At 42.8% G+C, this 26706-nt stretch overlaps 1 protein-coding gene and 1 gene segment (V, D, J or C); one reads left to right on the top strand and one right to left on the bottom strand.

Annotated features, from left to right (window-relative positions):
- Positions 1-26706, top strand: part of LOC141556155 (immunoglobulin lambda variable 9-49-like) — a 1090947-nt gene that overhangs the window by 468917 nt on the left and 595324 nt on the right.
- Positions 1944-23812, bottom strand: LOC141556151 (uncharacterized). The gene is made up of 2 exons (XM_074289755.1): positions 23331-23812; positions 1944-3152 (listed from the first exon to the last, which is right to left on the bottom strand). The coding sequence occupies exon 2, from the start codon at positions 3143-3145 to the stop codon at positions 2318-2320; it is 828 nt and encodes a 275-aa protein (XP_074145856.1). The 5' UTR covers positions 3146-3152; positions 23331-23812; the 3' UTR covers positions 1944-2317.

Here is a 26706-nt window from a genome sequence, read left to right as displayed (position 1 = left end):
TGTGAATCTGTCAGTTCTTTGTCTGTAAAGATCAGTACTATGTTTCATCATTAGTCTTATTTAATCCTGGTTGATCATTGAATTTATCACAGCTCCCAAATCTTTCTTTCTTTTAAATTTTTGAAAAAAAAAAAAAAGTTTTAGTTTTATTATTAGGGTAAAACAAGGATTTCTGTAACATTGTATATAAAATATGTTGGCAAAGATTTTATACTATATTGCTATTGCATAAATTGTTGTCCTTGTTCTGATGAGGTCTAGATTTGGGGTACCTAAATAAAATTAAGAGTTTAGTTGAGGTCTAGTATCAGTTCGGAGTACAGGAGTGAAATAGAGCTCCCCTGCAACCCCTTTGGATTTGGCGCAAGGATAAGGAGTTAAATGAAGTCTAGCAGTGGCCCAAGAGTCCCCTATAAAGAAATTTACAGACCTGAAAACCTAAATTGATAAAAGAAGTTTATTATGGTGTTTGAAGGTAAGATTATGGTCTAGTTAGTAAGAGGTGAATGTAGATATAAGAAGGCATGAAAAGCAAGATTCTAGTGGGCAGAGAGTCATTGGTGCCAGGCATGGTGCTGGAACATGTAGAACCTCTGCAAAAAGAGGACACCAGTTTGGCTCTTTTGTAATGAGAGATTTAGCTAAAGATCCCTGTGGGTGAAGTCCCAAGTTGGCTCCTGGATGGATTTCATAAGGGGTTAGAATTTGCTTGGTGGGGGTTGAGAAACCTGAGAACATCATTAGAATGGGGGCTGAGACATACCAAGATGGCTCAGATCCCATGGGGGCTGGGAGAGCCTGGATCTCCTATTGGAATTAAAAAGGGTCCTTTTGACCAGTATTTGTGGATCAAAGGTACTAGCTTGTTGAATTGATAATGCATCAGCTAGAAGTGGTTGGGAATCAGAAAAGAATAAATCAATCTGAAAGGACTAGTTCCTTAAAGGGACCACAACCTGCATCACTTCTGCTCACCTCCCTCTGCACAAGTTCATGCAAATCTTTCCACATTTCTCAGAAACTTTTTCCTTCATCATTTCTCATAACACAATATTATTCTATCAGACTCATGTATCATAATTTGTCCAGACATTGTCCAATTGACAGTGGTGCTACAATTTAGCAAGGACGTGAATATATTGGAATCTCTCCAGCACCCTGAAGAAAAGAAGATTTCTTGGGAGAGGCGAGATGGCTCTCTTAAACTATTTGAAAAGGCAGCATGTAGAAGGGAAATTACAAGTGTTTTATTTATGCATAGAGGTAAGAACCATAACATATGGATGGAAATTGCTGAGAGGGAGAGTTTCATTACTCTTAATGTAAAAGTTCCTAATAATAAAAGCAAAATTCAAAGTTGAATGAATTATGTCAGGAAGCAATGCTACGGCACATAAATGAATTGGAATAATGTCACAATTTGTCGGATTGACGATTTCTTTCCTAGACTCCTTTTCCCTTCAATTTCTCCCATTAGCAGTTATTTTCTTTTTCTTTTTTTTTATGAGTCCTTTCTTTTCATTGGCCAAAATATATGAGATTCAAGTTCAGTTTTTGTCTTTCCAATGAGTAATTTGATGTATTTATTCAAGAAGTTACTGATTTGATCTTCTTGCTGTCCAAGGAATTTCCTTTTTTTTTTTTTTAAAGGAAATTTATATATATCAGAAATGCTAATCATTGACTTCACAGAAGATAATATAAGTTAAATAATAATCAATTCAGACAACACTGCAAAAGTTAGTTTTAAATAGAAACTGAAATAGTGAAATGCTAAATATGTCAGTCAAGAGACAGATTGTAGAAACAGGAACAGCTTCAAAGACAGTGGTAAAAGTGAGTCAATATTCCAAAATTTCTAACATACAGCTAAAGCAGGAACCAAAAAGATAAATTATTACTCAAAAATCATATACTAATACAATGTAAAAAATGAATAATTATCATTAAATACACCAATTCATTGTTTTATTAATACATTAGATACATGAATTACATTTTTGAAATACATCAATATATTAGAAATCAGACTAAAGAAGTTTTAAAAACCAAATGAAAATTTAAGGGAAGACCATGGTACTCCATCCCCTCTTCTTTATAAGTATGGTGGACTCCGTGTTAGACAATACATACAATGTCAGTTTTTTCATGTGTTAGATTAGGAGGGGATGAAAAAGGCCCAGGTTGAGAAGTGTAGGTGGCATGTTAACCAAAAAGAGCCACAATGATTTTAGGAAGGATAGATGTTTCTCCTACTGAGCTGCCAGAATCATACTAAATCTTTGGTGACAGTGAAGGAGTGGTTCCTGTCTGAAATCTATTTCAACACATTCTGTTTCTCTCTAGTATGAATTTTCTGATGAGTAATAAGGTTAAACCTCCTACTAAAGCTTTTCCCACACTCATTACATGCAAAGGGTTTCTCTCCAGTATGAACTCTCTGATGTACAGTAAGGCAGTCTCCACGGCTGAAGGCTTTTCCACATTCATTACATACAAAGGGTTTGTCTCCAGTATGAACTCTCTGATGAACAGTGAGACTGTTGCTCTGACTAAAACCTTTCCCACACTCATTACATGCAAAGGGTTTCTCTCCAGTATGAACTCTCTGATGTACAGTAAGGCAGACTGCACGGCTGAAGGCTTTTCCACATTCATTACATACAAAGGGTTTCTCCCCAGTATGAACTCTCTGATGAACAGTGAGATTGTTGCTCTGACTAAAACCTTTCCCACATATCTTACACTCAAAGGGTTTCTCCCCAGTATGAACTCTCTCATGAAGAGTGAGATTGTTGCTCTGACTAAAACCTTTCCCACATTCCTTACATACAAAGGGTTTCTCTCCATTTCTCTGATGTACAACAAGTATATCCTGATGAGACACACTGGAGTCTCTGCCCTTAAGACTCCAGGCTCCTTCTTGCTTCTCCAACACAGAGATCAAATCCAGTCTGGAAGCAGGAATCCCCACAGAGAGCAGGTTCTGGTAGTTTTCCAGCATCACGTTCCTGTGCAGGGCCCTCTGGGCAGGCTCCAGGACTCTCCACTCCTCCCTGGTGAAGTCCACGGCCACATCCCAGAAGGTCACTGGTTTCTGAATAGCGGCCATGAGAAATCCAGAAGGCACCTCCTTGGGCTCCATCTGCTGCCTGGGGAAGAGCAAAGGCTTTACAACTAAGAGGGAATTCTTCACTGAACTTGCCAATCCTGTTAGTGCTGCTAAGTGCAGGGCTTCACCACCAGAGCCTCAAGTGTAAGACATCACTTGGGTGCCAAATATTTTCTAGAGCTCCCAAATTGGGGTAACAAAATATATTATGCTTTCTAGAGGCCCACACTGGGTGCCAACAAATAGTATCTGGACTAGCTCTCTGAAGGATCCTGGAACCAGCCTTGGTCTTAGTGGAGGAGTGAAGGAGGCAGGAGAGCCACCAGGATGGTCAAAGATGAAGTGTTTCTTTGCAATCTACTCAGCCTTTAAATACCTCAGTATGATTACATCACCATGACACACTGTGTTAGGTATAAGCACCCTGCTATTGATCTGTAAATAGAACACAGGTGGTCCCGCCCTCCTTGGGTTTCTCAGGAAAGGTGAGAACACCAAAGGGATGTGGGAAGATAATCAGACATTGCCTGCAGGTTCCCTCTTGGATAAAGGCTCTTATACCTTACCCAGATTTTCCTCATTATCTGAGGCCCTCTACAAATCAACACAAATATAAAGAGACAAAATGTCTGTTGGCATCCTGTAAAGGTCCTGTCATCTCTTCAATTGTAATCCTTCTCTGGGGGGGAGATCTCTTTTTCTGTAAATTTTTTTCTTCTATGAGCAGGTTTCTCAGGAAGCTTCTGGAGCCTCCAGCCAGACTCTCCTTCCAGACCACCATCTAAACTCTTATCTTGGTCAGACTAACTCCAGGCTCAATGCTGCCTCTTTTATCCTCCCAGAGAATGGGCATGTGAGAACTCAGGGGCTTGTGGAAAAATTACTTCAACCAATGAACTTGCTCCTTTTAAAGGTTGTGTAAACTCCTTTTCAGAACTCCTTTCAAAGGTGTAAACTCCCCTTAAAGGCCTAAACTAAAGGTGTGAATTCTGAGCTAGAGAATTGCCCAGACAACCTGAGTTCTCACCTTGTAATCCTAACAGCATCCAACTCAGGGCTGGCTCCAGCACTTAGAACCATCCACTTGGGATAAATCTAGTTGGAAGACCTCAAATGTTTTGAGGGAAAAAATCCTTCTCTTTCCCAAGAATCAATAATAACAAGTTACCATGGAGCCAGGCAAGTCACACCCCTGCCCTGAGCCTGGGCCACAAGTCATCCCTCCAGTATCCCTTGAGGAGGGGGGGAGGGTCTCAAAGCACTACCAGGGCTACCAGCCACTGCCCCCTCCTGGCCTCACCCAGGGAGACTCTGAGCCCAGGAAGAACAGCATCCCCAGGGCCTCTGGCTCCTTGCAGCCCAAACCTCCCCAGTGACCACCAGGGCAGCAGGCTGTGGGGAGGGATCAGCCACAGCCAGTGAAGCCCCAGGAAAATGGGTAGTCCTACAACACAGCTCAGCACCCTCCCCTAAAAAGGCTGACTTGTCATCAAAGAGTTTATACTAGAGAGAGACCCTTTGAATGTAACAAACGTGGAAAAGTATTCAGCCATCGTGGAAGCCTTACTGTACATCACAGGATTCACAGTAGAGAGAAACCATTTGTAAGTAAGGAATATGGGAAGGACGTTGGCAAGGTCCATCCTTATTACTTTGGAGAGGGCCGGGATATTTATATCTTGCAGATCCTGATGGGGAAGGCCGCTGGATTCCAGAAAGGACAAGGAGAGTTGCCCCTATTAAAACAGGGGCTGAAGAAGAAGAGGAGGAGATGACCCAGGAGACGCCCAAAACAGGGCCATAGCAGAGAGATGACTACCCTTGCTGGACCAACTTAAGTGATTGGATCCAACATACTTCCCTTCCCAACCCCTTCTATTATAGCCATTTTTGTATTGTTGCTTCTTTTGTTTTTGCCTACTTTGCTAGGATGCTTTATATGTAATCTTTAAAAAATTCTTTAGAGGTGCTTATGGAAGAGCTTCTTATTTGTCAACATGACAACATTGGTCTTATTAATAAAAAAGGGGGATATGTAAGGGTTAAAAACCCTCTAGAAGCAAGGAATGCAGTTCAAGGCATGTGGGAGGACCTGAAGGATGAGAGGTTCTGTGGCACAGGCCAGTCCTACGTGGAGGTGGGGCACAGCCCCATGAGGCTGTGTCTGATTCCAGGTACCACACCTCTCTCCTTAGTGCTCTCAAAGCCTAGCACGCCTCTCTCCTTCTTCTCGGGCCAATCACATTATGCCAGGTTCCTAGAGGACTTCCCCCTTCCCCCATATCATCAGTGGGGTATAAATATGTGCTATCTCAGAATAAAGTTCTCTTTTGCTTCACCCCCACCTAATGGTGGTCTGTCTCTATAGCCATGGAAGAACGGGCATTAAGAGTAGCTCTAAGGGAAGCTACCAAGTTAGAGTAGTCCATAGGGGTGTAACAATACTCATCCTAATCAAGAAAAGCCTCACACCTCTCATTAGCTTTTCAATACTCAGTCCTCCAACCAGCAAATTCTGTCAAAATTGCAATCTGTAACTTCAGCCCCCAGGCAACACTTTCCCAGCTCAATTCTGGGTTACTACATAAGGCCATTGATCAAACCTGTTCCTCTCTACATGAAAGATGAAAGATGCTACTTGTGCCCTAAAGAATTAAAGAGGGCCAATTTTTTCACTGTGCTTTTTCTCTGTTTGGTACACCTTTGCACAACATGCCCAGAATGATATCTTCACTAAATACTGTACAGACAGATATGCATGTAAATTGATGCACAAAGGAAATAATATCTATAAACCTTCAATCATTTTCTAGAAAGGAAGGGGCTCATGTGTTATATAATCTTCATAATAAAAAAAATAATCATTTTAAATGATCCCCATAGTGTAATATGTATGTTTTTTATATTTGCACAAATCTTTTGACAAAATGAGAAGTCAATCATTTCATCAAGAGAGGGAAGGAAGATCATAGAATCCCAGAATTGGAAAGGAGCATCAATGTTATCAGTACCTTGATAATTATTATTTAGCCTTCACTTGAAGATGTCAGAAATGGAAAGCTCGGTATCTTCCAAGGCAGCCTATTGTACTGGTTCAGAATATGGGGAGATTTTTACATTACACAGAATCTAATTTTTTCTCTCTGCAATTTCTATTCATAGATTCTAGTTTATATCTCTGTTTTAAAACTTTTAAAAAACTTTTTTTTTAGTCTAACTCTTTTTCAACATTCCATCTTTTTCTTGACTCCTTTGGATCCATGACCACATTCAGATTGATGTGAGGAGTGACTCCCTATCTGCTATTCAGAATTAAGCAGCTAAAAGCAGTCCTTACACAATTCACATTTTCAGCTAATGAGTTTTTCTAGGAACTAGTTGGGCAGTTGGATGGTTCAATGGATAAAGGGCCAGCTCTGGAGTCAAGACCTGAGTTCAAATGTGGGTTCAGACATCATGTAGATTGGGTCCTCTAAAAAACGTTTGGCTGTTTTTAGTCTCTAGTAGCAGCAACTCAGTCCTATTGGGTTCTTATGTATCTCCTCCTTCAAGGTATTCTTTTCTTAATTTATTTATAGACCAAAGTTATGTGAAGTACAAAGAATTACAAAAGTCTGACCTGGTGTTAAAATATTCTTTCTATTTCCATTGCTCTCTATGTACTACAGAACAATAGGGACACATCAGACCACTTATGAATAGGCTAGCAGATGTTGTAACTATATTATTTAAAATTATTTTTATTTCCTAAAATATTTAACAGTAAATTTGTCAATATTTAAGTTTATTGTTTCCATTTGCATGCTAAAAAGATAAATTTTTTAAAGTTTTGTGTTCTAGCTCCTATTTTTCCATCTTTCTTTATGCAGCCCACTCCGTGACTTGATATGCATTTAGATATTTTTTCTACATGTGGAATTATGTATAAATTTCCATTTTAGTCATTCTGTAAAAGAATAGAAAGAAAATGAAAATAGCACCCCTCAATTAGTAGTCAGTTGTGATAGTAGATACTCTTTCATCATTAGTCCTTGCAGAATGTTACAGATTAGTGTATTGCTGAGAATTGCTACATCCCTCATTGTACAATATTGCTCTTCATGGTGTACAATGTTTCCCAGTTCCATTCACTTCCCTTTCAATCATTGTGATGAGGGTTGGGGTCCCTTTAAGATTCCTAACTGCCCAAACCATGACTGACCTTGATTCACAAATCCTGGTCAAAGGCACCCTTAGAATATACAGGCTCACTCCCCCTCCCCCCCACTCTAAGCTCAGCTTCCCCCAGCCCTCACCTGATCTGGAGAAAAGCCTGCCAGAACTGGGTACCGCCCATCATCTTCTAGGTATAAAACAAACAAGCTGGAACGCCCTCTTCACAGGAGCCCTCCTAGCCAACACATGGTATCCTTCCAGCCATGTAAGGGTCCCTGCCCGCCAACGGCCACCTTTGGCCCCGGCGTCTTTCTAACTGAGCTTTACTTCCAAATTCCTACAATAAACCTTTTATTTATCAATCTAGGTTTTCAGGCCTGTAAATTCATTTTACAGGGGACACTGCGCCTCATGAGAGTATCTATACACTGAGAAATGGGGTTCCCCCTTTCCTTTCCCTCATTAGTTGGTGGCCCTCATGGGGACCCCAAAAATTGTTACCCAGAAAACTAACCTTAACCTTTTCAGATCTCTTAGAGCCAATTTTTGTCCTTAGCAGTTTTGAGCAGCTTCCGGGAAGAATATCTGTGTTCAAATCCTTGTCTCACTCTACTGCCTCAGTTTCCTTAAACTGTCTCTTTCTTGACTGAACTTCTCTAGCTTCAGTCCAGGAAGTCAGGGATATAGAATTAAGAATAGATTCTCCCTCAAGCTGCCTTTTAGAGAATGGCTACATTAACACCTGAATTCTATAGGTAGAGTTCCAATCTCTCACTAATCGCCCAACCCCCAACTTGCTTCAGGAGTGGCTTATCCCCAATTAGGGTCCGACCTTCTAAATGCCCCAAATGCCCCCACACCCTAATCACTAGAAGAAGGGTGGTGGTAGGGTTTTTGTCCTCCACTCACTATTCTCTGCATTACCTGGTATGTAGCCTGAGGCAAATGCTAGCTGCCTTCCCCTCCCTCTACCTCTTCTAACAGAGTAGGGAGGGGTCATGTGGGATTTCTCTTCAGCAGAGAAGGTTTTGAGATAATTTGAAAGCCAACCTAATTGATGGGGTTTTTTTTTGTTTTTTGTTTTTAGGACTTGTTAAAACTGGGGGACTTGCATAAAACTGTTTGACTGATGGGGAATCTGACAAGAGAAACTGAGGCTGGAGATGCTAAAAAAAAATAACTTTCCAAGTTATCCTGACCCAGAAGTCAGCCCAACCCCACCTCTGTTAAGTACCACTAATTTACCTTTCTAGAGTTCATCTGACACTACCCAAGTTTTCTATAGAGCTGAACTAGAGCTCAGTACCCCTACTTAACTTTCAATAGAACTGAATTAATGTTAAATACTACCACTTAAGCTCGATATAATTTGAACTATCACTAATCAAACTTTCCATAGCCTTACTGAAGCCCATTCAAACCCAAAAGCTCTGAATTGTCTCAAATCATCATATATATTAGGGTGGGAAGAATGGGCGGGTGGGAAGAATGGAAGAAACTCTAATTCCATCTCAGAGTTCTGTACCACCAGGACCTCTCCATGATTTATAATAAACTTAAACTTCTGATTTTACTTGTAATTTAGTAAATTCTTTTACTTCACCCACGCCTTGTCTCATCAAAAACCTGCACATCCCCAACAAACCTGGTGGCCTCGTATGGGGAATCAACAGAGCCAGCTGTAGGTAAGCCCCCTCTTTCTCTGAACCCCCATAGCTGTGAGCAGCCAAAGATCCGGATCAACTTTATCTGCCAGGGCATTTTTCTGCCCAAGCAAAATCCTTATTCGTGGGGACGCTTGTGATAAGGATTTCTGCCATTTCTTTTTTCTCTCTCTCAAGGGATGCCTTGGAGAACGAAGGAGCTATTGGGAAAAAATTCAGGGTGCTTTACAGCTCTTAAGGCTTTTGCATAATTTTTGAGGCTTAAGGCAAGAATGGGTCAATTTATCTCATTCATTCCTAAAGACTCACCTCTAGGGTGTCTATTAAAAAACAAAGATAAATTTGGCATAAGAGATCTCAAAACAAAAAAGCTAATTCATTCTTCCAAAAATACCTGGCCAAAGTATCTTCTAGGCGGCCAGCAAAGATGACCCATATTCGGCTCAACAGATTATAAAATTATTAAGGAGTTGGACTTATATTGCAGGAGACAAGTGAATGAGATGAGGTGAGATCTTTCAAGACAGTTGTGAAAATCGAGTAAGGCTTCATCTACTTCAGAGTTCGAGTAGGCCTGAAGGACTCTGAAGTTCGAGCAAAGGGCATTGCCTTCCCCTCCTATGACATCTCCCTATTTCATCCAAATATGGGTAACTATGTACTTATTGGTCAAGTTCAATTTCATGGGTAGATCTCGCGTTTAGAATGTAAGACTCTCAGCCAATGAGGATGAGGGTCAGTGGTGGGAGGGGGCGTTTTGCGTTAGGGATTAAAGGTGCTGTCCTGCCCACAGGAGGCGCTTCCTCTCTTCGATAGTCTACTCGAAGAGTGGGACGCCCTTCTCGCGAGAATGTACAATAAACTTTGTTTTTCTCTAGAGCTCTCTCCAGCTTTTTTATTAAATGGTGACCCCTCACCATTTCCGTACCACACAGTTTGGGGGCTCGTCTGGGATCCTTTACTCGGTGAGTAAGTGAACTCCTGGGTGCTAGTGGGATGGCGCCCTGCCTTGATTTAGGCAGCCCGCTAGCATCCAGGGGCTTCTCCTTGCTCCCTGACGTAGAGTGGACCCGAAGTGGAGAAACTCAGAGAAAAGCAACGGAAACTCCGCGGTGAAAATCCCAACCGGTTGGTGGAGGACAGATCAGTCAAGAAATTTGCTGCGCAGCAACCCAGTGGAGGTAAGCGTCCTGTGAAGCCCCTTGAGTCTAGTTATAGGTTCTGGAGGGGGCTGTAGACGGTAGACAGGAAGAGAGCTAGGCCTTCCTGGGTGACTGAGTTAACCGGCGACGGTTAGCGTGTTTGGGCGTTTAGGAGTCTGTTAAACTCCTTCCAAATTCAATGGGTGTGGCCTAGTCCCAGCCAGCCCTCGCGGAGAGAAATGAGAAAAATATCAGAAAATACCGGTAGATATTCCCTTGGGAGATAAATTAAGTAATTGGAACAAACTGCCAAAATATGAGGAAAAATAAAAAGCAAGAAAAAGTGGATAAGGTATTGTTGTTTTGTTGCAGACTGGTGGTACCAAAAGGATTAAATGGTACCTGAAAGGAAGGACCTGAGAGGATTTAATTCCATTAGCCCTTCCAGGGGCCTTCGGGCGGGGAGGAGAACTAGGTCTTTTGAAGCAGGGGTCGTTCCAGCTGACCAGAAATACCTGTTAGTAGATCCCATTTGGGATCAGAAACCCTGTACACGGGGAAGTATGTGGGATTGAGCCAGTGAAGATGGTGGCTTCCTTCCTCTTCCTCCCACGTGTCCTGCCTGCAGCAGGGCCACATGGGCCGGGGGAAAGAAACCATTAAGTTTTATGAAATTTGGGTCAGTTACGTGCAAACATTGAAGTGTAAAGTTTAAAAATATATACATATATATTTACTTAAAGGCGGGACAGGAAAGATTGATTTGTAAAAGTAATTAATAGTTTAAATGGAGCTATGATATATTGGGTCGGGAAGCATGGTGGTGTGGGGGAAGGGTGACCACGTGGAGAGGTCCCTCCTTCCATTAAGTATAGTGGGGTTTTTTTTTTGTTTGTTTGTTTGTTAGTTTGTTTTTAATAACTGCACCTCCTTGCTGATTTAGATATTAATTATTTCTACTGTTTAAAGGAACAGCCTACATTTAGATAAAATCTTTTGGGACTGAAGCTAATATTGGAGTTTTGAATTCAGGTATAACTGTTTGCAGAGGTCGTTAAACTCCACCATCTGGAGGTGGGATGGTTAAAATTAGGACAGCTACCTGAAGTAAAACTGCCTTAAATCATGCCCCTGGTTTTTCCTCTTATGTTTGTAATCAGAGCCAAGTGGTCAGTGAGATATACATTGCTAGGACCGCTCCCACTTTGCCTTTCTTTTTGAGACGAAGCTGGCAATCTCTGGAACCCCAATCCCAAGTTCCTGACTATAGATCTATATTCAGATGCGTTTTTCATGTTTTGCATGATCATGGTGGGGAAAGAACTTTTGACACTCAATCCCCTATTAAATATGCAGAGAAGATGAAATGAAGGGGTATTCAAGTTAGAACAATATTAAATCTAGAGGGCTGGGAGATGGCTCACAGATTCCATAGTGTTGAAACATGAGGCAATACTATTAGAAAAGAATGCTCCATAATCCAAGATCATAATTTTAATCCTGCTTCCTTTTTGTCCCCTGGAGAACAGAACTATTGCTGTATAAAACTGTATGACTATTGCTATTTTGGGAAATTTACTAGTCTGTTGTGTATAATCTGATAATTTCTGTAAACAGGGGGGGAAGGGAAACTGAGATTTCAACTGGTCAGAAAATTGGAAAAAAAAACTGATGTCTTATTTCAGTTCAAGCCGAATTGGAAACTACTTACTCTTTGCTTACCTCATCATTTTGGTTCCCTGATGAAGGACCTCAAAAAAACTAGACATAATTTGGGTACTGAATGGAACTCTGGAAAAAGTAAAAGATTTTTTTTTCTTTTTTGCAGCGGACATCCAGGCTGCTTCTGGCCTGGATCGTTGTTAGAGCTCTATGCTCGGCACAATTCTTTTAAGAATTGCTGCGATTGACGAAAGGTCTCCTTTTGTCTCGCTCTCTTGTCTCTACAGATAAGGGAGAGGCTGCAAAAAGTTGAAAAAGCTCTTTACCTGTCCACTAGCTAGACACACCTGATTTTAGCAGATGCTGGGTTTGGAGAAGGCTGCAGAGACAAAAGGCCTTTACAGGGGACTCTAGCTGAAAATTTGCTAGACTATGATTGGCTAGCTTATGTTTTAACTTTGAATTATTGTCCTGACTCAGTCCTGCCTCAGTTTCCCTGCCTCTTAGTTTTGCAAACCTCCCCCCCCCCCCGCCTCTTTATCAGAATACTTGATAAGACCTTATGTTTCAGAATAGCAGAATGTCTCTCCCATTACAAGTTAATGGGAATCTCTTATCAAAACTTCTTGAATTCTCTTGTGTGGAATTAGACATTCTGTATATGATTGTATTTGCATTGGGTGTTTTTAAAAACAAACTGATTTGTATGAATAATGTTCACTTATGAAAGATCTACTTGGATATAAACTCATTGGGACAAATTCCTTATTGTTATCAACACAAGGTTATGATAAATATTTGTTTAGAATTTATGTATGGTTCTTCTAGGATGGTAAATGGGAAAAGAAATGGGTTTGTTAGAACTTCCACTGTTACCAAGGGCAGTCTACCTGCCCATTAGTTGGCTCAAACTTGTGAATTGTTGTGAATTGTATGCTTTAAATCAAGCGTTAAAATTATTGCGTGACTAAGATGGGAATATATATACTGATTCTAAATATGCCTGGGGTGTGGTGCATGTATTTGGGAGGATTTGGGAGGAAAGAGGATATGTAAACAGTAAAGGTAAAGAACTGGTTCATCATACACTATTCAGAGAGATACTAGAAAATATTCTGACTCCTAGGAATATAGCAGTAATACATGTAAAGGGACATCAGATGGGAAATTCTTTTGAGGCAAGGGGAAATAGATTAGCAGACCAGGAGGCCAAGGGAGCTGGAGACCAGGAGATTTCTCATATATATGGCCTTGATACCTGTATGGTCATCCTTTCCAGGCTTATCCTAAGGGAGACTGGGACCCTATTTTAGAAACTAAGGATTTGTTTGTTAAGAGATATGTTAAATCATTGCTGGAACATTTGCAAGGACTTCAACAAAAAGGGCTAATAGCTCAGACTCCTTCTTTAGGTTTCCCTGTTCATAGAATTCAGGTTGGTGATTGGGTGCTGATCCGTTCCTGGAAGGACGAGAAGCTGACTCCGTGCTGGGATGGACCCTACCAAGTGATACTAACCTCAGATACTGCGATTCGCACCCAGGAACGAGGCTGGACACACCACACCAGGACAAAAGGACCTGTGGCGCCACCTTTATCAGAGTGGACAGTTGAAGACAGGGAAGACCTCCAATTACATAAGAGGAGGGAACCTCCACTGAATGGGAACACTGATTCTGAATCCAGTGCATTGTAACTGTATGACTTCTCTTTTCTTACTTTGGGTCTCTTTGCCTGTTTGTGATTTGATATATTTTCCTTTGGGAAGTTCACCTTAACTTTACAGTGTTATAATAGTTGAACATTATGAGGCTCTCCCTAAGCTTTGGGTTTATCTATTTCCTTATGACCTTCTAGAGATGAGAACCAATTTCTCCTGCTCATGCAGAATATAGGGAGAACATTTAACTTATCGAATTGTTGGATCTGTGGTGGATCCCAACAATTGAACCAATGGCCATGGGTACCTGTCCCCTTAAGCCCAGCCTGGATCCTTAGCAACAGATCCCAAATTCATCATGGAACCGGTTTCTGGAATTGAGAAGAGAAACATCAGTGGTCATTGACAGAAGATAGGAAAGGGAAATACTGCTTAAATCAGACAGGACAAGGTTTGAAGCTGGGAATTAGTGTATGTGAGTGGACCTCTTCGAGAACAGACCTGAGGCCAAAGACAATTGATTGTACAAAAATGTCTAAATATTGGCGGGATATGGGGAGAAATCCTCAATTGAAGTGTGGGAAGGACTAGAAAGACTGTACCTTGGATGTTCTCCCAGAAATAGGAGAGCAGGGATATTGCTATCAACAAGTCACTACTGCTGAGTGTGATGAAGTAGAATGGGATGTATTGAGATGTATAAAAGAGAATAAGAGGAAAGGGAACATATGCATTGGGTACAGTTACCAATGGGGTTGGTATAATGTCACCCCAGGGACACCCGGGCAACATGGGACTCTGTTTTCCACATTTTGGAGTACCTTTAACCTAATAGATCAGTGGCCAGTTTCCAATTGTAGTTGGAGAAAAGAGCAAGGTTTATGGAAATGCCAATATGACCCCTTTGTGGGGGGAAGCCCCCTAGGGACGAGAGACCAACAATATTACCCTTTTACAAGGAATAGCTCAGACATATTTCCAAGGGAACAACCTGCTCTAAAGGGTCATTATTGGATCTATGGTTCAACTGCCTATACTCACCTGCCTCTCAATTGGACAGGGAATTGTTATATTGGACTAATAAGGCCAAGATTTTTCTTTTTTCCCTAACAGGCAAACCAATATTTAGGGATTCAGTTGTATGATGATTTGGGAAGGGGGAAACGGAGTTTAGATAACTCCATCACTTGGACTGAAGATGCAAATGGTTGGGGTGAGGCCTGGCCTCCAGAAAGAATAGTCAAAGAGTATGGGCCAGCGACCTGGGCTCAAGATGGAAGTTGGGGATATAGAACTCCAATATACATGTTGAACAGGATAATTAGGCTTCAGGCAGTTGTAGAGATTATCACCAATCAGACAGCTGAGGCACTACATCTTTTGGCTGATGAAGCTACTCAAACCAGAGAGGCTGTTTTACAACATAGACTTGTGCTGGATTATTTGTTGGCTGAGGAAGGGAGAGTTTGTGCTAAAACATTAGGAAACTTGCTCCTGTTCCTGTACAGACGTGGACCTCACTGTTCAATACTTCTAGATGGTCCTGGTTTGAGAAGCTGGTGGAAGCAGCTCCTTTGGTTTGGCCTTATAGCTTTTAGTGGTGTTATATTATTCCCTATCTACCTCCCTTGTTTGATCAGATTAATAACCAGAATTGTCCAAAACTCATCATCTGGAATGATTAGGTTGGAAGAGAAAGCTGAAGGGTCTGTTAAATAGATGCTGTTAAAAGGGTAAGGGTGGAGCCAGTGGCCCAAGGCCAACAGAAACCAGAAGGAAGTGAGGAATTCATAGGGAATGTGAAATTATGTTACAAAAATTTGAAGAGATCTCAGTGTACAAAATAAGAGGAGGGACTGAATGAGATGAGGTGAGATCTTTCAAGACAGTTGTGAAAATCGAGTGGGGCTTCATCTACTTCAGAGTTCGAGTAGGCCTGAAGGACTCTGAAGTTCGAGCAAAGGGCATTGCCTTCCCCTCCTATGACATCTCCCTATTTCATCCAAATATGGGTAACTATGTACTTATTGGTCAAGTTCAATTTCATGGGTAGATCTCGCGTTTAGAATGTAAGACTCTCAGCCAATGAGGATGAGGGTCAGTGGTGGGAGGGGGCGTTTTGCGTTAGGGATTAAAGGTGCTGTCCTGCCCACAGGAGGCGCTTCCTCTCTTCGATAGTCTACTCGAAGAGTGGGACGCCCTTCTCACGAGAATGTACAATAAACTTTGCTTTTCTCTAGAGCTCTCTCCAGCTTTTTTATTAAATGGTGACCCCTCACCATTTCTGTACCACACACAAGGGAAGTGGTCTTCATGGCTCTAAAGCAGGACGATGAACCAAGGCCAAATTGCAAAGCGTAACTTGCCAAATCTAATGGAGAGGAAGAAATTGACCTTTTAGACGATCCTCTCTTCTCCACTCCTTCAAGGGCACGGAGGGCTCCACCCTCCGGCTCTCAGCAGAATGCTTGCACTCCAGGACCACCTCCTTATCAGAAACAGGACCCAGGGTCCCAAGGTATAGGACTCCCCTCTCCACCAGAGTCGAGTTCTGGAAATGCCCAACCCCCACTTATTAGTCCTTCTCATACTGGAAGTGGGCTGCCTTTCTCCTCAACCCAATCCCTTCCGCCTCCCTCTGAGGCCGGCCAGTCTCAAGGCCTTTGCCCTCCTCGAGCTGAAGCTGTAAATTCCCCTTCTCCTCCAAGGGAGCCTGATCCTGCTACAGCTGTGGATCAGGAGCCTCCTTCTAATCTCTTCCCCTTGAGGGAAGTCGCAGACCCTCAGGGGGGAGTACTCAGAGTACAAGTGCCCTTTTCCATGTCGGATCTTTCCCAAATCTAGGAAAAATTGGGCAGATATTCTGAGGATCCTACTAAATATATTGATGGATTCAAAGCCATCACCCTCCAATATGATCTTTCCTGGGGAGATATTAATATTATAATCTCCCCTTCCTGTACCATAGAGGAGAAAAGGCGAATCTGGGATTTAGCTCAGAAATTCGGGGACGAGATGGCTTCCTCCTACCCTGCTAGGTGCCAGGCAGGGGCTGTTGTTGTACCTCCATCAGACCCCTTATGGAACTGTTGAGGGCGGTAGCCCCTTGATATTCTTTGTTTGATCTCCAACTTCCTTTGGGACTTGGACCTTTGATACAAGATCTGGTCAAACTAGTTTGGGCTCTCTGAGCTGGCCAGAGTTTTACAACCCCCATTCTAATCTGCTCAGATAGACCAAATGGCATCCGGAAATTCCTTTTGGGAAGAGACTTCCATCTGTCCCCAAAAGATAACAAGAGAATCCTTATCTTATTTACATCACTCTCAGGAACCTCCTTACATCACTGCATAAAAGAGAGAACCCAAAAATCTTCTCTTTGCAAATGGCCTTGTACCATGCAGCCATTTTGCCCACCGGCTCTCCGTTGTTTCCATTCTAATCAATAAAGACTATGTTTCCATACAGCAGTAAGTAGCAAATTTCTTTGTTGCCAAACCCGCCATTGGTTACTTTGGGGAAGGAAGAAGAGAGAGAAAAGGAACTGACCCATCTTTGTTTAGACCACAGTTTACTCCTCATCATTTACTCCTCATCAAAACTACCAGGAGGGAAGCAGGGATAGAGAGAGGAGAGAGCACTTACTAACCTGCCTCATTGAAGGCATGAGGAAAGGAATCAAAAAGCAAGTCAATTATGACAAGCTCAAGGGGATTACTCAAACAGCTGAGGAGAATCCTGCCCTCTTCCAAGGTCGATTGGAAGAAGCCCTGAGAAAATACACTAATCTGGACCCCACTTCTCAGGGGGTATCACGGTTCTTAGCATGCATTTTACTAACCAGTCTGCCCCAGATATCAGAAGGAAGCTACAAAAATTGGCCCTAGGGCCTCAAACCCCCATGACTCAATTATTAGAAGTTGCTTTTGGGGTGTTCAATAATAGGGACCAAGCAGCAGCAATGGAGAAGGATTGCAGGGCCAGAGCCAGAAATAAAGAACAGGCTCAGCTTTTAGAAGCCGCCATTTCTAGAGATCAGACCCGTTCGTTCCTGCTTTAAATGCAAGAGGCAGGGTCACTGGGCGAGAACATGCCCCCAGAAAAAGTCTCCAGGTCCTTGTCCTAAATGTCACAAGGACGGACACTGGAAAAGGGACTGCCCAGAGAGGGGTAGAACCACTGCCTCAAACCTCACCCTCCAGTCCTCTCAGGACTCTGTATGACGGGGGCCGGGGTTCGTCGAGGCCTCACCTTTCTCCATCAGTGCAGCCGAACCCAGGGTGACTCTAGACGTGGCAGGTAAGCACATTCATTTTCTATTTGATACTGGGGCCTGTTTTTCAGTACTATTATCCCACTGTGGTCCAATGCACCCTTCCCCCTGTAAAGTAATGGGGATTGAAGGGAAGCTCCAGAGCTGCTTGGAAACTTTTCCTCTACCTTGTAGATATGGAGATTTGCTGTTTCCACACTCCTTTTTAATTATTCCTTCCTGTCCCACTCCTCTATTGGGTCGGGATTTAATGGAGAAGCTGGGAACCCAATTCTCTCTGCTCAATTCTCCAAGTGATATATTTGTCCTCCTGAGACCTTTCCATGTTCCTTATGAAATCTGGGAGGACATAGACTCTTCCATCTGGGATCAGGGCAACGCATGCTACACCAGCCCTCGTTAAGCTATGGGATCCTACTGTGTTCCCTCATAGACCAAAGTATCCAATTAAGCAGGAAGACAGGATCGGGTTACAGCCTTTGATTGAGAAGTTCAAGTTTAAACTTCTGATTCCTTGCCAGTCTCCCTGTAATACTCCTATCCCTCCCGTTAAGAGAATGGGGATTATCATATGGTACAAGATTTAAGGGCAATTAATGAAGCAATTATCCCAATCCATCCCCTAGTACCTAATCCCTACACTATACTTACCCAGATCCCAGAAACCTTTCACTCTGTATGTAGATGAAAGGCTCGGGCAGGCTTTGGGAGTCCTTACTCAGTCTCTGGGACCAGATCCCAGGCCAGTGGCCTATTTTTCAAAGAAGCTGGACTCAATTTCTCTAGGATGGCCTTCCTGCCTTAGAGCAGTAGCTGCGACCACCCTCTTAATAAAGGAAGCCTCCAAACTGACCTTGGGGTGGCCATTACAGGTTTTAACCCCCCACAGGGTCCAAAGCATTCTAGAATGAAAAAGGCCATCAGTGGCTCTCAAGTGGGAGACTTACTAAGTACCAGGCTCTCTTACTAGATACCCCTGACTTGACTCTTAGAATTTGCCACACGCTAAATCTTGCCACCCTCCTCCCTGACGTCTCTCAATCTGGAGAGATTATGCATAATTGTGAGGACTCTGTATACTCCAGCAGAGCTGACTTAAAGGAAATTCCTCTTGAGAACCCAGATGAGGAATGGTTCACGGACGGGCGTAGCTTCCTCAAGGATGGGGAGAGAAAGGCGGGTTATGCAGTGGTATCTTATAGCACCCTGGAAGCTAAGCCATTGCCTCCTGGCACCTAGGCACAGAAATCCAAACTTACAGCAGTAACCAAGGCTTTAGAACTGGGGAAGGGGATGAGAGACAATATTTATACTGATTCCAAATATGCTTTTCATGTTTTGCTGCTCATGGAGCTATTTGGAAAGAAAGGGGCTTGTTAATAGCAATGAATTCTCCCATCAAATACTCGGGAGAAATTCTGCGTCTATTACAAGCTGTCCACGAACCCAAGGAGGTCTCGGTTACATTTTGCAGAGGGCACCAGAAGGGAGAGTCACCTCAGGCTAAGGGAAATAGGCTGGCAGATACAGCTGCTAAAACGGCTGCCCTTAAGCCTGTATTGACACCTTTAATTCCCCAGCTAACTGAGTCTTTTACTCCTTCCTATAGCACACAGGAGAAAGCTCTGACAGAACAAAGGGGGTACACCCTTTCTCTCTCTGGTTGGTACCAGATTACCTCAGACCACCTCTTAGTTCCAAAGGCAAATCAGTGGAAAGTGATCTCTGGTCTGCACCAGGCTACGCATCTGGGGAGGAGTGCTCTCCAATCCTTGGTTGAACTCATTTTCACTGGCCATAAGCTGGGGGAAACGATCAGGCAAGTCTGCCAGGCCTGTCCAATTTGTGCCCAGCTGAATCCTGAGGGAGCAGTTAAACCCCCACCTCTCCTGAAGCCAATTCAGAGGAGAAGCACTTACCCTGCCAAGGACTGGCAACTAGATTTCACGCATATGCCCCCCTGCAGAGGTTTCAAGTTGCTTCTAGTGTTCGTGGACACATTTACTAACTGGGTAGAGGCATTTCCTATCACTAATCAAACTTTCCATAGCCTTACTGAAGCCTATTCAAACCCAAAAGCTCTGTGTTGTCTCAAATCCTATATGTGAGGGTGGGAAGAATGGGCAGGTGGGCAGATCAGACAGAACTCTAATTCCATCTCAGAGTTCTGCTCCACCTAGATCTCTCCAAGACTTATAATAAACTTAAACTTCTAATTTTACTTTTAATTTAGTAAATCCTTTTACTTCACCTGCCCTTGTCTCTTCAAAAGCCTCCCCAACAGACTATTGTTTTGTATGAGAAACTTTTAACTATTGATCTGATAAACCTGTTTACTATTGCTGTTTCAGGAAATTTGCTAGTCTGTTATGTATAATCTGATAATTTCTGTAAAAGGGTGGGGGGGGAAGGAAGGAAACAGATTTCAGCTGGTCAGGAAATTGGGAAAAGCTGATGTCTTATTTCAGTTCTGGCCGAATTGGAAATTATTTACTCTTTGCTTAAATTTGCTAGACTATGATTGACTGGCTTATGTTTTAACTTTGAAATCCCTTATTCAGTCTTTGGGATTATTCTTTAAAAGCAATCAAAATCAGACACCTGTCTGAGGACTGGCAGTCTCTCTGACCTGTTTCTCCACTCCTGTTACCCCAGTTCCTTTAATTATTATTTCAGCATTTCGAGATCAGAACTCTAATGGTTGGGGTGGAACGTCTTGGTCTAATTGCATAATTTACTCAGAAATCTCTCCTCCCTAGAGAGAGAGAGAGAATGAAGCTCTCAAACTCCATTTTTTGTCTCTCTCAGCCATTGACTTGGGGTGCCTTCTTAGGGCAGCAGGACTGCCTTGAGCACTGCTACACAGCAGAGGGTGAGTGACCACAAATGACCACAGACCTAAAGACTGTCCATCTCTGACTGTGATGCCCCCCAACTGCAGAGATTCAAACAGGGAGGCGTGTCTCTCTCTGAATGAGGAGTGCTGTTCTATGCTAATAATTCTGGGGTTATCGGGGAGAAACTGGTCCTTGGCACAAGTCCTTTCGTTTTCTAGTTTTAGTCTGGTTTGTTTATTATTTTCCTAATTCAGTTTCCCTAATTATCCTGACTCAGTCCTGCCTCAGTTTCCCTGCCTCTTAGTTCTGCAAAACCTCCCCCTGTCTCTTTATCAGAATACTTATGTTTCAGAATAGCAGAATGCTTCTCCCATCTCAAGCTATGGAAATGTCTTCCAATATTTCTCTTGACTCTATTTCAGTCTTCCTGATTTACTGTTCATGAGATAACACCCCCCTCCCCCCCAGACTCTATCAGCGAGGTGGGACAGCTCAATTTCCCGGGACTTGATTGACACTGTCTGGAGCTCTACACTCAAGCCAAGCATTGGTCATTGAGAAGTCATGGCACAGCTCTGGTGAAATAATCTCTCTCCCTTAGGGACGCCTGAAGGGAATGAAGGCTACAGAGTTGGGGTCTGGTTACTGCCTCTCAAACTCCACTGAACAGATTAACCAATCTCTCTCCACCCACCTTAAAAGGGCTTCCCTGCTGTTAGCCCCTTTGAATCGAAAAGGTTGGGAAAAGAGCAATAACCAAACTTAGCCTGGGTTTCTGTGAATGCCATCCATCCTTCGGTAGGATTTATTTCTAAAAGTTTCACTGCTAACTTCTTGCATTCTCTTATGTGGAATTAGACATTCTGTATATGATTGTATTTGCATTGGGTATTTTAAAACAGATTTGTATGAATATCATCTACTTGGATATGAACCTATGGGGACAAATTCCTTATTGTTATCACCATAAGGTTATGATAAATATTTGTTTGTTCTTACATTTTTCCCTCATTTAATTGGTTTTAAGATCAGAGCAATAGTCAATAGAAACTGTTAATGCGATTCAATTGTCATACCTTGCTGTTTCTAGCCTGATTATATGTAATCATTGTATCCTAAATGCTTGGGCAAATAAGCCTGGTCATCTGTCTGCTACTGGACGATGGATAACTAATAGAGATCCGTAAGACCCAAACTGATTTCTAACACCTGTTGGTTTCCCTTCATCTCCTTAACCTGAGACTCTCAGTTCTCTCCTCAGGGCAACTCCTGCCTCCAGAGACTCAGAATGAAGCAGAGATGCTCTCTTCATGCAAATCTCTTCTAGACTTAAGCCTTAGAAGACCCCAGTCTCTGCCCTGAATCTGAGCAGAAGGAGCTGCTATCAGACAAGCAGCCCACAGAAGGGACCCGATGCATTTCTTGCTAAAGGCCCCATTCTCCTGAATGGCACCATCTCCACCCTGGATGACACCCCACTTTTAATCTGTTCCCGAGATCTGTTTTCTCTAGGCTTCACACTTTGGATTCTCAGCTGGTCTTTCAGCCTGGAGAACATTGACCGGGGACAATGACCGGGACACGTCCTCGATGCCCTGCTGCCATCCCCCACACCTCACGCCTCACCTCCTGGCATGGAACCCCAAATCTCTATGACCCTTGTCACCTCGAAGCAGTTAAAGAGGAGATCAATGCCCCTTTTCCCACATGCATCTGGAGGTGATGGTTTGAGGGAGGAATAAGACGAGGGGTCCCTGCTTCTCTGAAGATCTTTGGAGAAAATCTTCAACCTTGCCTTAAATGAAGGACACTGTCCCATATTTTCTTTTTTCTTAAATGAATTTGTCTCAACTGTTTAAGGGGGGAACTGATGAGGGGTGGGGTCCCTTTAAGATTTCTAATTGCCCAACCCATGACTGACCTGGATTCACAAATGCTGGTCAAAGGCACCCTTAGAATATCCGGGCCCAGCCCCCCCCCTCTCAGCTCAGCCCTCCGAGAACTTAGGGGTACCACCCACCATCTTCTAAGTATAAAACAAACAAGCTGGAACGCCCTCATTGCAGGAGCCCTCCCAGCCAACACATGGTATCCTTCCGGCCATGTAAGGTCCCTGCCCGCCAACGGCCACCTTCGGCCCGAGTCTTTCTAACTGAGCTTTACTTCCAAATTCCTACAATAAACCTTTTATTTGTCAATCTAGGTTTTCGGGCCTGTAAGTTCATTTTACAGGGGACACTGCGCCTCATGGGATCTATGCGCCCACAAATGGGCTTCCCCCTTTCCTTTCCCTCATTAATTGTACCTAAGTCTTCCCGAGTTTTTCTCTCTCTTGTTTCATCCTGTCCCTCCTCAGAAGTGTTTGCTTGTAACCACCTTCTGGCCCACAATGCACTTTCTTCCATCACCCTTCCCTCTTGTCAAAACACAAAACCCTCCTACTTTCCTGCAGGGAAGAAGGGAGAATAGTGTTCCCATTAATGGGCCTTCAGACCATATTAGCTATTTGGACTTGCTTTTTTATACTGTTGATCCATGAGCTTGGTGCGACACAGCTTGCAGAAGCAGGGGGTGCACGTGGTACCGGGGAGGGACCGCTTAATGCTGAGGACTAAGGACACGAGGAAAGGCTTCCCCTTTGGGCGGCACATAAGCTAACAAAGGCGGACGCAGCGCCTGCGGCGGCCCAGAGACGGGGCTCAGGCCAGGGGAACAGAAGAAGCCACACGGTTCCGGGCCTCATCGTGTTCTCGTCCCGGCCGCGTTAGAGAGCAGCACGGGCTGTCCCGAGCGCAGCTTCCCGGGCCTCCATGTTCTCCACATACCTGCGGGCAGAGGCGAGGCCTGTCCGAGGCGAGCAGCTCCAAGCTCCAGTCAGGGAACCTTCATTATACACGGGGGAGGCGGAGGAGAGAAGGGACAGGGGCTCGGAGCTCCCCCTTACAGACCCCAAACAGCCGCGACCCCGGCAAAGGGAGGGAGAAGCCGGAGGCGCCGCCGGCGGTGACTCCTCGGGCTGGCGGATCCCGCCCACAGAGACCGCAGCCGCCCAAGTGAAAGCCGTTGGCTCCTCGAGGAAAGCCGGGGGAAGTCGGGGCCGCCCCTGACAAGCAGAGCCGGGACCTTGCCCACAAACGCCGGGGTGACCGAAGCTAAGGTTTCCCAGCAGCCTGTGCGCCCGTGACAGCTGGAGGATAACTCCGGAAAGCCGCGGGCTGAATTGTGGGGCTGAAGAAAACCTTTCAAAATCCCCAGGACTAAGCGCCGCCCTGCGGTTTGTGTCACTGCGCACGCGTGGCCCCGGCTCCCGCCGTTAGCTTCCGGTAAGAGGAGGGTCCCCTGGCTTCGGACCTGACAGTGCGCATGCGCATGGGCACTGCTGAGCCCCAGTCCTTGAAGCTTGAATGTGGCCATGGTTTGGCCTTTTAACACCTGAATATTCCCCTGGTAATTACTGAACTGAAACAAAGGCTGGTCCAGACACCTCCAGAAAACCGGTTACCAATTATACAATGTAATTTGGACTAATGATGAAAGAGTATCCATTATAAAAAATAATAATAATAATAATATTGTCTGACTACTAATTGAGGAATGCTATTTTCATTTTCTTTCTTTTCTTTTACAGAATGACTAAAATGGAAATTTTTACGTAATGGCACATGTATAAACAATATCTAAATACTTAGCAAGTCAAGGAGTGAGCAGCATAAAGAAAGATGGAAAATAGGAGCTGGAACACAAAACTTTAAAAAGAATTTGTCATTTTAGCATGCACATGGAAACAACAAAATGTTAAATATTGACAGATTCACTGTTAAATATTTTAGGAAATAAAAGTAATCTTAAACAATATAGTTAAAACATCTGCTAACCTACTCATAAGTGGTCTGATGTGTCTCTATGGTTCTGTAGTACATAGAGAGCAACGAAAATAGAAGGAATATTTTAACACCAGGTCAGACTTTTGTGATTCTTTATATCTCACATCTTTGCTCTACAGATAACTTAAGAATAACTTGAAGGAGGAGATTCATAAGTACCCAATAGGCCTGAGTTGCTACTACTAGAAACTAAAAATAGCAAAATCTTTTTAGAGGACCCCATCTACATGATGTCTGAAGCCACATTTGAACTCAGGGCTTGACTCCAGAGCTGGCCCTTTATCCTCTGAACCTCCAGCTACCCAACTAGTTCCTAGAAAAACTCATTAGCTGAAATGGTTAATTGTGTAAGGACTGCTTTTGAGCTGCTTAATTCTGGATAGCAGCTGCACTTCCCAGGTGCTAAGAGAAATTAATTTAGACTCTTGAGATATTCTGAAATGACTTATCACCACAATCACCACCATAATTAACACAAAAGACTCATGCAACCATAAAAAACAAATATATTACACCCCAGGGGTCATTTAAAATGATTTCTTTTATCATCAAGACTATATGACATATAAGCCCCATTCCTTCCAGGAAAATGATCAAAGATTTATAACCATTTTTTACTTTGTGCATCAATGTATATGCATATCTGTACAGTATTTAGTGAAGATATCATTCTGGGCATGTTGTGCAAAGGTGTAGAAAACAGAGAAAAAGCACAGTGAAAAAATTGGCCCTCTTGAATTCTTTAGGGCACTATTATTATGTAGCAACCCAGAACTGAGCAGGGAAAGGCTCATGGCTGGTGGCTGAAGTTACAGATCGCAATTTTGACAGAATTTGCTGGTGGGAGAACTGAGTATTGAAAAGCTAATGAGAGGTGTGAGGCTTTTCTTGATTAGTGGGTGAGTATGATGCCCTTTAGCATGGAAGTAGATCAGAATCAAATTCTGAGGGAAGACCATGGTACTCCATCCCCTCTTCTTTACAAGTATTGTGGACTCAGTGTAAAACAATATGCACAATTTCAGTTTTTTCATGTGCTGGATTTGGAGGGGATGTAAAAGGCCCAGTTTGAGAAGTGAAAGTGGCATATTAACCAAAAAGAATGAATTGGGACTGATTTTGTTGGACCCTTATTATGGTGTCCCAGGAGAAGTTTGTGGCTACCTTGAATTTAAGAGGTGGGGATGGATTATCCTGAACAAAATCAGGCTTCTGATTGAAATCCAATCTTATCTGTAGAACATGGAGTATCTATTAAGTGTCTTCTATGTGCCAGGGAACAAAGAGAATATATATCTATATATTTGTCTTTTCCTCCCATTCAAATTCTCTCTTCCTTTCTTTCTCATTTTCTCTGTCGGTCTGTCTCCCCCCTCTCATTTTGTCCATCATGTGACTTCTTATGTCAAAAAGTGGCAACTACCTCATGCATCCTAAATTTGCTGATAATTTATTAGAAAGAATGGACAACACATTGGAAGAGAGAATCAAAAGCCTAAAGAACTTTATGGAATAGGACAATGGACAAGATCTTATAACATGAAATGTAATAGGAATAAAATGATGTCAAAATACAAACTGTATAATTATTATGTGGGAGAGGTATGGCTTGAGAATTGTCAAAAAAAGAATCTATTTTAGTGGATCACAAGTTCAATATGAATCAACAGTATAAATAAGCAGCTCCAAATAGCTAATATAATCTTAAGTTCCATTAATGGGAACACTAAATCCAGAATTTGTATTATGATGAATTTGAATACGGCATCAAGATCAAATTTCTGGGTGCTTTATTTTTTTTAATAATTAATTACTTTTCCATAAAAATATGATTTCATTCCCATTAAGGAGGAAAAATAATCCCTTTTCTAAATATTGAGAGTCAAACAACATCAATTCAAGTATTACCCATGGACAACAAAAAAATGTTTCAGTTAGCATTCTGAATCTGTCAGTTCTTTGTGTATAAATATCAGTACTATGCTTCATCATTAGTCTTATTTACTCATGGTTGCTCATTGAACTGATCACAGCTCCCAAATCTTTCTTTCTTTTAAAGTTTTGGAAAAAAAAAATTACTTTTTATGGGCGTAAAACAAGGATTTCTGTAACATTGTATATAAATGATGATGGCAAATATTTTATACTATATTGCTATTGCATAAATTGTTGTCCTTGTTCTGATGAGGTCTAGATTTGAGGTACCTAAATGAAATTAAGAGTTTAGTTGAGTTCTAGTGGCAGGTTCATAGTACAGGGAGTCAAATATAGCTCCCCTACAAACCCTTTAGATTTGGTGCAAGGATATAGTTTTAAA

This window comes from Sminthopsis crassicaudata, chromosome 1 (genome assembly GCF_048593235.1).
Source record: "Sminthopsis crassicaudata isolate SCR6 chromosome 1, ASM4859323v1, whole genome shotgun sequence".
Lineage (NCBI taxonomy): Eukaryota > Metazoa > Chordata > Mammalia > Dasyuromorphia > Dasyuridae > Sminthopsis > Sminthopsis crassicaudata.
The sequence above is the reverse complement of the archived record's forward strand: the minus strand, read 5'-3'. Positions and strand labels throughout refer to the sequence as shown.

What these genes read in the sequence shown, in the direction of transcription:
- LOC141556151 (XM_074289755.1), bottom strand. Translation starts at nt 3,145, where the DNA reads ATGGAGCCCAAGGAGGTGCCTTCTGGATTTCTCATGGCCGCTATTCAG.